Source organism: Notolabrus celidotus, chromosome 15 (assembly GCF_009762535.1).
Source record: "Notolabrus celidotus isolate fNotCel1 chromosome 15, fNotCel1.pri, whole genome shotgun sequence".
NCBI lineage: Eukaryota > Metazoa > Chordata > Actinopteri > Labriformes > Labridae > Notolabrus > Notolabrus celidotus.
In genome coordinates, this window is record NC_048286.1 from 27,296,779 (window position 1) to 27,312,023 (window position 15,245).

A 15,245-nucleotide genomic window follows, 5' to 3' on the forward strand; every position below is an offset into this window, starting at 1 on the left:
AACAAAAGACCTTCGTGTTTGAAAAAACTGAGCGTATAATGTTGTACCCTCGAGGCCAAATAGTCAAATTAAACCTTCCGTGTCAAACATTAATACAACTCATTTAAAATGAAGAGCTCTATCTGCAGCTCCTGTGTCTTTCCCACTGCTCTGAGTGAATCTGTTTTATTCAATTAAAACAAAGTAGAGAAACAGCTCTACATAAACATTCAGTCTGGCTGCTTTGAAGCAATGTGTCTTTTGTCTTCTCCCACTCATCAGAGAGAGGAACAGCCAAAGGGTGTGAGCATCTTAGGAGTAAAGATATGGGAGAAGAACGAGCCGTGAAAAGTAAGAGAACAATTTTGGAGCTGAAATAACAAAAACTTTCAAAGATAAGATTGTTTCAAACTTTTGATTTTGCTTTTATTTATTACTCCTGACTGTTTCAATCTTTATATAAAGCTACTTTCATCTGCAGCTTTAAGATGCCGATGTGTTGTCGGTATCTTGATGGGGGTTCTTTCCATGCAGGTTTGGAAACGCTGCACGAAGGCTTTCACATGTTTGAGGGACATGTGTTTCAGCAATAAGAAAACTAACACCACTATGGTCAGACTTCCTTTTGCTCTCAGCAAGGAGTCAAGAAGAAGAAGGAGAATGACAACTCGATCAGTGGGAGCTTTGGAATGAACAGCTGCATGTGGACCAACAGAGTAATGCATACGCAGGATTTTTCTTCATCAAAAGCAAATCGATTCACAGGTTTGAAGCCTGAAGACAAAGGGGTCTGGAAACAACAGTAGTAAAACAGCAGGAAAAAATATGACCACACATTTAAAACAGGTGTATTCACAGTCAAACACTGTTTACTCAGTAAACACAGTCAGCTTGTCAGCACAGAGAAAGAGGCGTAGAGGAAAAAGGAAGCTGGTAGAGTCTGTGACGTTCGATTTTATGATGCACGGATGTATCACGATGGTCAAAGCTGGCAACTTTCAGAGGATTAGGGTGTGACTCTTCAGGGGAAAATAAAGCTGACAGTTTGTGGGATGAATGATAAGATAGGAGAAAGGGAACATTTCACTCTGCTGTACAAAATGATTTGACATTTCCCTGGAGTTTTCGACCACTTTGTCATAAACTGGAATTTTAAGGGGAAATCGTCCTCAGTGGAGCGGTTAACACCTCACAGACGTCAGTAATCAGTGATGAGGAGGGGTGGTTACTGTCTCCGTAAAAGCAGCATGACTCAGCCTACAAATCATCCCTGACTGCATCATTCAGATCAGCAAAATGTATCAATATGACACCGCAAAGATAACAAGGAGTGAAGGTAGCACTGCTGATAATAAAAAAGTATGCAGTATAGAGTATAATTCATGTGGACTGTGTTTTTATAGCACTTTCTCTCATCTTCTGACCACTCAAAGTGCTTTTTATATTACATGTCACATTCATCTATTCACACCATATTCATACACTGAGGGCAGAGGCCGCCCTGTAAGGATCAATCCCATTCACACATTGATGGCACACCATATGGGGCAGTTCAGGGTTAAGTGTCTTGCCCAAGGACACTTTCAGCATGTGGACAGCTGGACTCAGTCCTCCGATTGAGAGACAACTGACTCTATCACTGAGAGGAGACCAAGTGTTGATGACATCCTCTGAATGTTTAACAGCTACCATTGCACATCAGTCTATCTGATGTCACTCGAACAGGAATCAGTTTCATGGATAAAGTAGCTTTTTTCAAGTTTATTATTATCATGTCAGAACATTTAACAAACTGTAACAGACAATCATAATCAATCCTGATTGATGCACACCAAACATATTCAACAGATCTCTGTCTAACTCCCTCACTAATCTATGTATCATCTGGTGTTTTCTATGTTTCAGCAAGCCCTAAGGAAGTTATTCTGACACAAAGGCCAAACTCTGGATCTAAAACCCTGGATCCAACATGTGAGACACACAAGCCTCAAAAGACTATTCCCATCTGCTTACACTGTGAGAGAGTCAGCAGCAGACCCCACGACACTGAAGGTTTCTGGAAGAACTGTTTCATTAATTCAAGGTTTTTTGGCACAGCGCTCCACTGAACAGATTTTACTTGGGTGAAAAGGAACCAGCTCTGATGCTGCATCCAATCCTCCTAACATGAAGGGGTTAAAGGCGCAGTGTGTAGTATTCAGCAGCATTTAGTAGGACAGACTTATTAATAATATAATACTCATAAGTATGTTTAAATTAGAGTAAATGTAGTGTATAACAACAACTGTTTTGTATTTGTTGACTTAGAATGAGTTTGTCATTTACATATGAGCGGGTCTTCGTGCACTGCCTGTTCTGCATTTCATAGCATAGAACAGACAAATTATATGACATATATAGTTTTGTATTTAGTGGGTGCCCCCCAAGAAGAATCTGAAAACCTGATATCACAAGAAAATCCTCATTTCTACGTACTGTACCTTTAACTCAGTCATCAACTTCTTCTGAGAGCTTTAAGAAAACAAGGCCAGACAAGCCCATTGACACAATGTTTGTACAGTGATATTTGATTAAACAAATAAACCTGGCCCAACTTGTTTGACACTTTACTTTCCATATTATTGGATCATCTTATTTTACTTCTGAGCACCATGGTGTGGTATCTGTGTTGTTTCTTATATGAATTGTTGTGGACTTGGGAAATGAAGTTTCAAAGCAGCGCTTGGAAGTTAAAATTTACATTAAGTCATGAACTGTTCTTACTTACTGACTTACTTACTAACTTCTTCTTTTTACTTCTACAAAACATTTTAGGGAAAATTTGTGGACCTTGTACTGTAAGATTATCAACAGTTAAGCTTGTAAAAAAAATGATGTATAATTATTAAAAAGCCATTCAAGCTGTCAAGATTGGAACCACCATTTTAATGTATCAAATTGATATTACCAAAAGGGGCTTTATCTTATTTACATATATCATATCGCATGTTACCACAGAGTAGTTCTATTTATAGTTTTATATCAACTTTATTTATTGAGGAAAAAAACAATCAAGTTTGGCAAAGTGCTGTATGGAACAGGATAAAGGCCACTGAAAAAAAAAATCAAGGTCCATATTTTCTTTTTATGTTTTTGTTCTGAGAAAAAGTCAGATTTCTGAGAAAAAGTCAGATTTCTGAGTAAAGTCAGAATTCTAAGAAAAAGTCAGAATTCTGAGATTAAAGTCAGAATTCTGATTTTTTTTTTCTCAGAATAATAATAATAATAATAAAATATATCGTACCTTCATTTTATTTTTTGTTCAGTGGATTAAAGTCAGAATTCTGAGATTAAAGTCTGAATTCTGATTTTTTTCCCCTCATAATAATAATAATAATAATAATAATAATAATAATAATAACAATAAAATATATTGGACCTTCATTTTTTTCCCAGTGAATTAAAGTCAGAATTCTGACTTTTTCTCAGAATAATAAAAATATATAATTTTGTTTTCAGTGGCCCTAATCCTCTGCTGAGTACGTAAGTTAAAACACAGAGAACATAAAACTCTGTCAGAAAATAAGATAGAATAAAACAATAGAATCATAATATAACACTTACACTGTAAGATAATAATATATTAGGGCTTAAACATTAACCTTGTAAATTCAACTTCTACAAAAGGCAAAACGTTCTAACTCTCAAACAGCACACTGCTGCCACCTAGTGGTCAAAACACAAAAGGACAAAAAGCTGTTTGTTTCCTATTGGATGATTAGACGTGACGTAACGAGGGCAAACAAGGAAGTGAAACTAAGGCTATGGAAGGTTTTATTTTCGGTTAATGAGAACAAATTCTTCATGTGAGAAAGACTTATCTGCTGCAGCATTTAACAGGTGCGTTTATCTCAACTTATTTCCACTCATTGTGTTTTTCACCACATCATACAGGTGGTGTTGTTGTATACTTTGTGTAAAGCAGTAAATATTTGTACAGTTTAGTTGTTTGTGCTTTCTTTGATAGATAACCTTCAGAAATGGGTGACTCTCTTAACCCACTGGTTGTGATCGGTGTTGGGTCCAGCTTTGCCTTCTCTAGCCTTTTCTATCATTTATACCAAGAAAAGAAGAAAGAGCTGATCAAGCTGAAGGCAAGTTAATCCTGTTTTAATCTGCTTTGAATATGAAGACAGCTGCTGCTTGTTTCTAAATGATCTAAATGATATTTCCCTTCTTAGGAGATACCTGTTTTTAAGCCAGATCGTCATTTGGTGCAAGTATTGAAATCCTCTCCCCACAGGAGACTCCAGTATGTTGCTGTGGAAGGTATGTCTAGATTTAATAGTTTTCTAAATGAAGTTTTGCAAGAGGATTACAGTCTTTGTCATACCTGATTCCCAGGTCTGGTCCAGGCAGATGGGGAACCTCTGGCCAGCCAGTTTGTCCCACGAAGCTTTGGTGTGATTCAGAAGATATCAGTGGAGGAAACATGGAAATACTGGAACTCCCTCAGCAGGACATGGTACACGAGCCTGCTGACAGAATTCAAGATATCTCTCTGCGGTCTACTGAACGTTAATAAATGTGTTATTTCTTTAACAGGAATTCTCGGACCATGAACAGAAAAGAAACCAACAACTCAGTACCCTTCAGTCTGGTCAGCCCAGGTAACTACATCAATGACTTATTTGTGAAGGTCCAAAACCCTCTGGAGGCCTCTGGGGACTTCCTGGAGAGGGTTCACTTCAAAGTGAGACGTGCTGAGGAGGGCATAGTGGATGTGGTGGTGCAGGGTCTCAGCGGAGAGAAACCTGTGGCGATGGAGGAAAGTGAGGAGCTGCTGCGGGTAGGGAGCACCCTGACTGGTTTTGGTGAGGTGGTGCTGGAGGGAGGGCAGGTGATGAGGCTGCAGGCCCCCCAGGATGGCCGTAAGTTTATCCTGGTGCCCTCTGACCACAGGAGCTTCATGGACAGGCATGAGAGATCAGCCAGCATGTGGAAGACTCTGGCTGCTGTCACTGGCATCTCAGGGGCTACTATCTTAGCCAAAGTCATCTACGGGATGGTGGGAAAACAGGACGACAGATCCAAGTAGACTTGAGGTGAAACAATTTTGAAAGCAAAGGTTTTGGGGACAAAAATACGAGTCAAAATAGAAAGCAAAAACATCAAAGAGCAGGAGACATGTAATTTAACAAAACTCAAAGTGTCCCAAACACAAATCTAGTTCTTAACAAACAGAACCAAAGTGGATTTTGTACTTTCTTAAGGGTTGTATATCATAAAGTGTACAAATCTTTATTTTCTATTTCCATTGTGTCTCTAAAATAATATGCCAAGCTCAAAAGAGACATAAAGACATCACTACTTTGCCTCCAAAACTACTGACCTCAAACCAAAGTAGACATTAATCACATATAATACTGAATACTCATTTGTTCATGCAGTGAGTTAAGTCCCATGTTCTTGTCTTGTCCCTCAGTGGCCACCATATTTCACAGAGGGGATTTGAGAGTGTGGAGCACTATTCACACACTGCAGTATCATAAAAAAAAGTCCCACTGTAAGATTCTTGTACCAAATGATGAGAGCACAGGCTGAGTGTAGGGCTAGATATGGAAGTTTAGTCTTATAAGGAGTATAAATAAGGGATGAGTAAAGCCTTTTTCAGAGATAAATTCCTGACATGTCTTAAACTGTAAAGTATTTTCGGCTATGAAAAAGGAGAGTGGCTGAAAATTGATTATTTTGTGTTACTTCCCTGCGGTTATTGAGCCATAATCATGCAACAAGTGATACTAAATGGATCCAAACAGTATATTAGATTTTTTTTTTTGCAGTGTTTGGGAAAGCTTTTTGTTTGTTTTTTTAGGTGGGGTTGTGACAATTATAGGTGTACTAGCAACACAGGGGACGTCAGTCAGCTTGGCCTCTGTTTTCAGCAACTGAGGCGTGAACCTGAGTGGAAGCTAGGCTATAAGCGCTGGAGATGGAGTCAGCTCTACTATGTAATTCAGCTCATATGAATGAACTCCGACTGCAATGGTGCTCTTCTGCCTGCAGCACACCGATCAGCTGTTTGTGTCTGCGGCCTTAAAAAAGACAAAAATACCACCATACTGAAAAATGAAATACAGTGGGTGGGAGTCAATTAAAATTAGATATATTACGTGGTTATATAAAGTCTGTCTGCAGTGACTGATGGTCTAGCTTCCTCTTTTTGATTTCTAAAACACTGGGACGAGCTGACCGGTGAGTCCTGTGGGTAACCTAACTACTATCAACGAGCACCTCATACAACCCCACTTTGAAAAACACAAACCATCCTTTTTAACAAAGGGAACTTTTTTAAGAATCAAAGCTTCTGTATCAAGGGAACCATGTTTTTCTTTTTGTACTGAAAGTGTATTTAATCATTTGGAATAAATTCATGTTGTTTAAGGAGCGATATACTATATTTTCTTAATCTTTTAATTGAATTTTTCATTATTTAACTGTCGACTAGATTCTCTTCATGTCCAGACAGGCTGGAAGTAAAACTTGATTATAATCAGATTTAGACTGTATCCATCTAGCGGGTAATTTTCTACCTCTTAGATCATAATGTGATTGTGTCACTGTTTTTTGTAATCAGTAAATGCAAAATGAAACATAACACACTGTTCTTCACTGTCTTCTCTAAAAGGGGATGATTACGGTCCTGTGGTGAATAAAAACTTTCTTTTAAAACTGTTTTATACTGAGTCGATTTTCTTGTGATGCAGACGAAAAGGATGATGCGGACTCTGGGTCTTTCTTCTTTATTTGGGTGTCGACATTCGAAGCACACAGCCCCTTAAAATGACGCGGCATCATGTGATGAAAAGTGTGTCAGCTTGAAGTGTTGATGGTGTGATGTCAGTTGTAGAAAGCTGCTGTCTGTGGTAGAACAAACTGCCTGAATACCACAGATCTCCAGATTTAATGAGTCCTCTTCGTCCTGTGTTAAGTGCTCCTCTTTACTCCCCTTCCTCCTCTGAAGACTCCTCGGCTTCTTCTAACCACTTGATGAACTTCTGAAGCTGTTAAAAAAAAAACAGACAGATTCGGGTTTAAAAGAGAGAACTGCAGCACTCTGAAACACAAAGAGTCAATGGAGGACAGGTGCGAAGGGAAACCCTCTGAGAAAGTTAACCACCAGTCTGGACAGATAGTTTAGCAGTGCTCTCAAATTCTGTTTAACCTTCCCTACCTTATCTTTTTTTTTAACCTTAAAAAAACTGACTAATTAACCAGACATCTCTTGGTGGACTGAAGTTACAGTTAGTACACCTGAGTCTCTGTTTAAAGATGCTCTATAGAAAAATCTTTCCTGCTATGAGCGGTGCACTCATCCCTGAGCATTCAAAAAAAGAAGTAATAATGTGCACAGTTACGTTTCTTGAACTCTCTTCTTATTCTCTGCTTCTATTTTACACTAATCAGATTGGCATAAACTCAAATGTCTCACATCTAATGAGTTGGCAGGTGGTCTGTTTTTGTGTAGATGTCACACTGCATTATGTAATTTTCATATAGTCCTGTGTTCTGTGGGACTCTGTAAACCTGTTCTGTACCTACCCCCTGGTTCTTGCGCAGCTTTCTGCTCCTGTCTGTTGTGGCTTCCTGGGAGAACCAGCGCAGGATCATGTCCTCCTCCAGGATCTCCAGCTGGTACATGTTCATCAGGATCTGCATGGAGAAGAAACAAACCAGGTTTGCTGAAGTAAACTGCAGGGTGACATGTCCTGAATGTTTGAGAATATACGTTCTTGTAGCATGTGTGGCCTCTTTATCAAAACCAGCAGATGATTGTGTGCATCAGGTTTTGTTGGTTGACTCTGACCTTGACCATCGCAGTCCAGTGACTCTCCTGCTCCAGGAAGTGTTCCTCAAACGCAGCGAGGCAGTCCAGATGATCCCGAGCTCTCTTCACATAGTTTTTAAACACCGGAGCCCATTTCTTCAGTAACTGAGAGGAGGACAAATCAAGAAATTGAGCTGATATTTGTTTTAATCATGTCTTTGATTTCATGTGCTGAACAAAAGCATATTTACAGGGAGGAGAAGTGTGACGTATTGTGACGGGGTGATCTGGTTGCCCTGCTGCTGGAAAGGATACTCCAACACCACTCTGGTTAAAATCTGCATCACCTCCTTCAGAGTGATGTTGTAGGCATACCTACAGACACAGAGAGTATCAACCTGACTGAACGATCACTTTGAGAGAGAGCAACTGAGTAACCAGCAATTAAAGATGCCTCCTTACTTCAGAGAGTTGATCTCAAGTACAAGATTATCGTAGCCGATGTTTTCCTCCAGACCTCTCTGCAGAGTCCCCAGGACCTCCAACTGGAAGACTAGGAACAAGATGGCAAGAGTGTAAGAGTGAGCTTTCCTCTACATTTCTTTCTTTTCCTTTGCATTTGTTGTTTTTGCTCTACTTTCAGCTTAAAACATAGAATTTAAACATTTTGCAATCCATCAAATTCTGTTTTTATTTACATTTCACACAGCCTCCCAACTTTCTTAGAATTGTTGTAAATATCCTCATGCTTAATGGCTGTTATCAAAATCAGAAGACAATTATAGAGCTTAATTTTCTCCCTGATAACTGCTGAAAGAATGTAAACAAACAGAACCTTTTAACATGTTTTACTTACCCAGCATACACCGACTTAAAGACTCTAATTTAAGCTATCATACAGCTCTCACTATAATTAGCACCACTAAATCACAAAGTCATTTGCTAAATCAAAATCCTCTAAACGAGTTCTGAAATAAAAAGCAAGTCAGACTTTAATAAAGCAGAAAGAAAGTAGACTAATAATCTGACTGACATTGATCATGCACTGTTACATTTTCCTGAGAGCACAGAATGTTTTCTTTGTCTCTTCTACCAGTAGGGGGCAGTCATGCAGTTCCACAGCCACCTGAAACAAACAACTCTCACCTTTAACATCGTCCATCTCCGGGGACGGGATCACCGGATCATCAGGACCGTCAGACTCGCTGTCCTCACTTTCACTCTCAGGGTCAGGGTTCAACACCAGACCTGATGCACAGAGAAGAGAATGTATTGGCACCCGTATCAAAGGCTCTAACTAATGGTTATACAAAGATGAACTTCACAGGCCAGCACGGCTGCTCTCCTACCCCAAAGACACTGTGACAGCTCCTCGTCCTCTGTGTCATCCAGACTGCTGGCCTTCCAGATGTAGCCTTTACCCTCAGGTCCCACCTCAGCAGGGTTAAACACTGAAGGACAGAAGACAATGCAGCTCAACACCAGACACATCTGAACATTTGACTCATGTGTGTATATACCAGCACACCGTCCATTCACACCTTTCCTTTTGGTTTTGTCTTTGCTCTGACCAACCGCTGCATCATCACTCAGGAATTCATCATCATCATCCTCTTCCTCCTCATCTGGGTGGTGCATGGACACCACGGTGCCCTCAGGCAGAGAGATGTTTGGCCCAATTACCACCTTTCAAATAGATCACAACAAACTGAGTGATGAGATCAATGAAGTCGTAGAATCAAAGGATTAGTGCTGGTTCAAACTCAGTGTCCCAAAAACATAAACAGGACTTATCAGCAGAAATTAAACCTAAGATGAGTATGCATAGGTATGCATGTGTGTGCATATGTGTGTTTGTATGTATATATATGTATTTCTATTTATTTTATAACTTCTCTTCGTCTGTTTAGTCATTTTAAATTATTTTTCAACAAAAAATGTCTCCATGTGTTTTCTATTAATTTATTTGTTTATTTTATTCATTTTATTTCTAATATCAATTTTATTCTATTTAATTTCACATATCTGAGCCCCTGTTTGATTGTATTTGTTTTGTCTTGTTGTTACATTAAAAAAAGTTACAAATAAAATATAAAAAAAAAAAATTAATTAAACCTAAGCACACTGAGTTTAAATTTGCAGCGCTCAGTATGATCCATCTTTGTGTTGATATTGTCCTGAACCACTTTGATGGTTTGACTGATTAAAGAAACTAGCCCTTCCTTCTCTTACATGTGTAATGTGCAACGAAGAAAGAATCTTTATGAGGAACATTTTATTAAAAGCTTGTGCCAGCAGCAAGCTGTTAACCTCTTAGTATGAGACCTAGCACACAGTAGGGGTGACAGGCATTTAAAACATTAATATAGAAGTAAAAAATAATGTTAATGATGGTCTTGTTTACTTTTGTAGGTCACAAAGAGAGTATTAGTATTAATTTCAGTCAGTGTCATAAAGCAAAGCACTGGAGGGGTTTTCACGTGAGGGTGTTTGTGTCCGAAAATAGTGCCAAAACAAAGAGGGGTTTCTGACGGCAAACTGAATAGCTGTGAAACACTGATTATTGTAGCCTAGCTTACCGGCCAGTCCTCTGGGAATTTTCTCATTAAAAGGGGAAGAGCTCACCGGCACTCATTGTGGCTAACAGGAACAATAGTGTAATGTAACTCATACGACACCCACTTCAAAAAAACTGAAATAACCCTTTAGAGGTTGATCATTGCAAAGAGAAACAGCTGATTAAAGCCTTCGCTGAAATGTGCTGATCTTTGGGATAACAACCGAGGACAAAAGAAGGTGGATGTAAGTTTAGAGGTAAGAGGTGAGAGTTACATTGTCTGTTGATTTACGAAACATAACCCAAAATGTCAGCTTACTTGGAGGCGTTGTAGAAGAGTGTGCATGCTTAGTTAAATTAGACCAATATGGTTAAAAGTTCTGCATTTCACAAATTCTATCAATAACACATGAACTGCTTACATTATATGCGAGGACACACTGTTTATTCATCTTGACACCCTCTTTGATCTCAGCCTTGTCACAGACCACAGACTGGAAGATCTCCACGTTGCTGGCGATGTGAACATTACTCCAGATGTATGCGTGGTCCAGTTTCACATTGTCACCTGTTGCAATAACAGACTGAATAGTTAACCCCTCTTTTGTGACATAAAGATAAAAACAGTTTCAGTTCTTCATGGTTCTGGTCAGTGAGCTCACCTATGGTGCAATTGTTTCCTATGACACTGTTAGAAATGTAACAGTTAGCTCCGATGCTGGTGTCGCAGCCAATGAGGACATTCTCCTCCATCTGGCTGCCGTGACCTAGACTGACCCCGGACCCCCTGTAGACATTGTGCCGAGAATAGGTGCAGCCGCGTCCCTTCTGGTCGATGAAGTTTGCCTCAGGCGTAAGCGGGTAAACCCACCGCCGCACAAGGTCTGACGACACAGAGTCGTACATGAGGAGGTTGGACACTCGCACACCGTAACCATCCTTGGTGGTATGCATGTGTATCTGGTTCCCGAGGATCTGACCAAAACAAAGTAAATAAAGGGTCAGGCTGTACAAGCAGAACATCATTCTTTTCAAGGTAAAAGTGATTCATGTTCAGCCGTACCTCTTCATTGACCAGTATCCCTCTGACAAAGTCGTTTCTGGTTTGGTAGTCAAAGTTGTCTGTGAAGAGCTCAGCGACCTGAAACATCAAAAGAACCCCTGTTACCTAAATAAGTGATGATGATGAAGATGAAATCTTTGTCTCTGTTTGGAAACTAACCTGTGGAGAACAGATGCTGATGTGACAGTCCAGCAGGTCGTGTCTGATTTCAAACTCATCACTGCCACCGTGAAAAATGTTCTGTGAAACAAACAGCAGCACCGTCATCAATCTGAGTCATACGTTGTTTAGAAGTCTGATAAAGTATAAAACCATTACCATGGGGAAGTGTAGCTTCTTCAGCCCGTGTGTTTTCTGGTAGTGTAAGATCCGCTGGCTCTTGCTGTCCGTGGCGACAATGACATCATCTTCCTCACAGCGAGACCTGTGACCGGGTGATGACTCCTTGAAGATCATCGTCATCACTGATATATTCTTGTCCATCTTTCTACGATGCCTGTAAACAAGCAAATATGCACAGTGTTAAAGCAACACACAGCAGGGGATCCCCAATACTGTCATTCTCAGAGACCACATGGTGTCTTACTTGTGCTCGTGCAGCGCCTGACTGACGTCAACGTTGGAAACCACATCCCCATAGACCAGCACAAAGTCTGAGCGAACAAGCGACTTTGCATCAACATCCCTGAGCACATCACCCAAGGACCGGTACATCTCTGAGGTGATGATGTGGACTGTGTTTGGAGAGGTGGGTCGACACCACTTGGAGTTCCTGTCAGACAAAGTGACGGCTCAGCATCTTTCATTCAGAAAAAATGTGCACAGCAGTATTAACAACACATACAGAGGGAAACTTACAATAAGTGCTCTTTGATTTTGCTGGCCATCCAGCAGCAGAAGACGAATGTTTCCTGCACCCCGGTGGAAGTGAGGAACTCCAGGGTGTAGTCAATCATGGCAACATTACCCAGCGGCAGCAGAGCCTGTCAACACATCATCATTGACAAAGTGAGTGTGAAATAACTACTATTAAGTTCAGGTTATATCTAAAAAATCTACACAATCAAGTCAGCCTACTATCACCTTAAGAATATATCAAGGATTAAAGGACTTATGTCTCAGCAGGATGCAGAAAAACTGGTCAATGCATTCATCTTTAGCAGACTAGACTACTGTAACGCTGTCTTTACAGGACTCCCTAAAAAGTCCATCAGACGGCTGCAGCTCATACAGAATGCTGCTGCTTGAGTCCTAACAAGGACCAAAAAAGTAGACCACATCACTCCAGTTCTTAGATCTCTACACTGGCTTCCTGTCTGTCAGAGAATACACTTTAAAATCCTGCTGATGGTTTATAAAGCACTGAAGGGTTTAGGCCCAAAGTACATTGCTGATCTGCTCACTACTGTATGAACTATCTCAACCTCTGAGGTCATCAGGTACTGGTCTGCTTTCAGCCCCAAGAGTCAGAAGGAAACATGGTGAAGCAGCGTTTAGTCATTATGCACCACATATCTGGAACACACTCCCTGAAAGCTGCAGGTCTGCTCCAACTCTCACCTCTTTTAAATCAAAGACTAAGACTTTTTTTTATTTGGCACTGCCTTCCTATCTTAGCTCATTTTAACCCACTTTAAATTAAAATGTTAATGTAATTTTTAAAATGTTTCTAATTTTCCTTTTGTTTTCTGTTTTATTATATTTGTCATTTTAATTATGTTCTTTTATGCATGTCTGAATGTTTCCAATGCTTTTAATGTTTTAATGTAAAGCACATTGAGTTGCCCTTGTGTATGAAATGTGCTATACAAAAAAAGCTGCCTTGCCCTACACGAAATAGATCAATCCTGGGACTAAATGCTCGCTATGTGTTTAGCTATGATACAGTTCTGTCAATATTTTAAGTAAGGGGTGATACAGAACATCAACACAGCAGTATAGAGCCCTTACTTGTGGGACTATAATATTGTTAGCACCATTTTTTTAATCTTTAATCAATATTTCAGATCGTATAGTACCACGAGTGACCCTGTGATCCCCACCTCTATTCTCAGTGTAGCCCATAGACTGTATAAAGTGCAGCCCTGTCTCTGTTTACAGCATGGACATCAGTGAGACAGCATTAGCATTAAGTTAGCTTAGCTCTCTGCTTACCCTCGGCTGGTCCTTCGTCACGGGGAAAAACCTCCTGTTAAAGCTGTCAGCGACTAAAACCGCCTGTAGTGGTTGCTCCTCTTCCTCCTGCTCACCTGCACCTTTTCTCCCTGAGAGGCCCGGACCAGCACGGCTCTGTTTTCCTCCTTTGCCAGCCATGTTTGTTTCACTTGCAGCAGCGCTTTCCAACGCTGTCGTCAGATACAGCTACTACGGCAGCCGAGGAGGGACAAAGTTCTCTGTCCCACCGCTTCGCGTTTACGGTTGCACAGGATGAAGAGTGGCTTTTTCAAGATGAAATATGTCAACAGATTCTTTGTTTGATTTCAAATTAAGTCATTAATTTATGCTGGGTCTTATTTCATTGATTAATATATAACTACACAAGTGTTTCATAACTGTATTTCAACTAGTGCCCCTTGTAATGTAACCAACTCCACCAACAATCACATATACACCTAAAGAAACTGACATGCAGCTTTATGTTTTACACCTTTTCTCATTTTAAAAGAACATTAAATGGTAACAACACTGATATTTAGCTGGAAAAAATAATACAATTTCAAAAGACATAATGTAATAGTAGCAGAATGTATTCAGTCATTATATAGGCTAACAATAATTTTCAAAGTACAGACACTTTCAACAAAGCAACAGTAATGTATTAAACGTATTATTATTTTTTATAAATTGTATTATTATTTGAATCATTGTTATCTGAATCATTGCTTTAACATATATCTATCTTATTTAATTATTTATTTATTTATTGTATTCATCTGACCTTGTAAACGCTACCTTATTTTTAACTTTTCTTTCCAATATTACTTATCTTATTAATTTTACTGTATTGCGTTGATTTGATTTTTAAGTATTTTATTTATAATCATGCCTTTTACAATTTTACCATTACTGTTGTTTTCTGTCTCTCTATTATTCTGTGAAGCACTTTGGGCTATATAAATAAAGTTGAGTTCAGTTAAAGTGAAGTGATGACTGAAAAGGCAGAAGCACAATGCTTAATTAAGCCTAGCCTACATTTTATTCTAATTAAGCAATCAGCTTCTAAAGTGTAAAGAAAACAACAAAAAACAGGTTAATCATGAACACTTATAACCTTCAAAAACTAATTTGCATACCATTATTTTAAAAACCAAAAGCAAATCATACATTTTTAAATGTATACTGGCATCAGTTCCCAATTCAACCCCAAATCATGTTAGATAAAACAACATTATTTTTCCTACTATCTTCAAATTTTCTTCCTCACTCCTTTATGGTGCAAGCGGCGGCCCCTATGGACGGCCGGTCCTCCTAGCATTTGCCTACACTGCCTATGCCAAGGGCCGGTCCTAGCGTCAAGTCCTGTTACCCTAGGTAGGGAAGTTTCTAACGTACCAAAAGTAAAGTCTTAAAAACTATCTTCATATCAACTAAAGGCAGAATAGATTATTTTGAAGCACCCAGGATGAACAAGTTTGAGCTGTATGTACATCATGAGTAAATTAAGGATTTCCATCCATAAGTGTCCTGATACTGTCCCTTACAGAGCCCACACAGTGTAACAGAAGATACCACTTTTATTTATCACAAATACTCTGTGAAAAATGTCTCATTGTACTAAAATCAATGTGGACTGCACAGATTAAACCTCTTTGTTACTGTACAGTTATATTTTGTTGACA

At 39.4% G+C, this 15,245-nt stretch overlaps 2 protein-coding genes across 2 annotated transcripts; one reads left to right on the forward strand and one right to left on the reverse strand.

The window, feature by feature from the left end:
* The first annotated feature begins 3,746 nt into the window (after positions 1 to 3,746).
* On the forward strand, positions 3,747 to 6,695 carry LOC117826543 (mitochondrial ubiquitin ligase activator of nfkb 1-A). Its single transcript, XM_034702669.1, has 5 exons — positions 3,747 to 3,858; positions 3,986 to 4,112; positions 4,200 to 4,287; positions 4,363 to 4,483; positions 4,564 to 6,695. Exons 2-5 carry the CDS (start codon positions 3,999 to 4,001, stop codon positions 5,054 to 5,056), a joined length of 816 nt encoding a protein of 271 aa, XP_034558560.1. The 5' UTR covers positions 3,747 to 3,858; positions 3,986 to 3,998; the 3' UTR covers positions 5,057 to 6,695.
* Positions 6,696 to 6,745: 50 nt separating this feature from the next.
* On the reverse strand, positions 6,746 to 13,814 carry eif2b5 (eukaryotic translation initiation factor 2B, subunit 5 epsilon). Its single transcript, XM_034702668.1, has 16 exons — positions 13,561 to 13,814; positions 12,265 to 12,389; positions 11,993 to 12,178; positions 11,725 to 11,902; positions 11,566 to 11,646; positions 11,407 to 11,484; positions 11,006 to 11,318; positions 10,766 to 10,911; positions 9,328 to 9,472; positions 9,136 to 9,237; positions 8,933 to 9,034; positions 8,249 to 8,339; positions 8,038 to 8,161; positions 7,826 to 7,951; positions 7,561 to 7,671; positions 6,746 to 7,022 (listed from the first exon to the last, which is right to left on the reverse strand). The coding sequence occupies exons 1-16, from the start codon at positions 13,717 to 13,719 to the stop codon at positions 6,960 to 6,962; spliced, it is 2,130 nt and encodes a 709-aa protein (XP_034558559.1). The 5' UTR covers positions 13,720 to 13,814; the 3' UTR covers positions 6,746 to 6,959.
* Between the last annotated feature and the right edge of the window lie 1,431 nt (positions 13,815 to 15,245).

Bases quoted from the DNA above. Each gene is read 5' to 3' on its own strand.
- LOC117826543 (XM_034702669.1), top strand. From the start codon at position 3,999: ATGGGTGACTCTCTTAACCCACTGGTTGTGATCGGTGTTGGGTCCAGC. The intron at 4,288-4,362 runs GTATGTCTAGAT...CCTGATTCCCAG, and splicing joins CCAGTATGTTGCTGTGGAAG to GTCTGGTCCAGGCAGATGGG. The intron at 4,484-4,563 runs GTACACGAGCCT...TTTCTTTAACAG, and splicing joins AACTCCCTCAGCAGGACATG to GAATTCTCGGACCATGAACA.
- eif2b5 (XM_034702668.1), bottom strand. From the start codon at position 13,719: ATGGCTGGCAAAGGAGGAAAACAGAGCCGTGCTGGTCCGGGCCTCTCA. The intron at 7,952-8,037 runs GTAAATATGCTT...TCCTCCTCTCAG, and splicing joins ACGTCACACTTCTCCTCCCT to TTACTGAAGAAATGGGCTCC. The intron at 7,672-7,825 runs GTCAGAGTCAAC...TTCTCCATGCAG, and splicing joins ACTGGACTGCGATGGTCAAG to ATCCTGATGAACATGTACCA.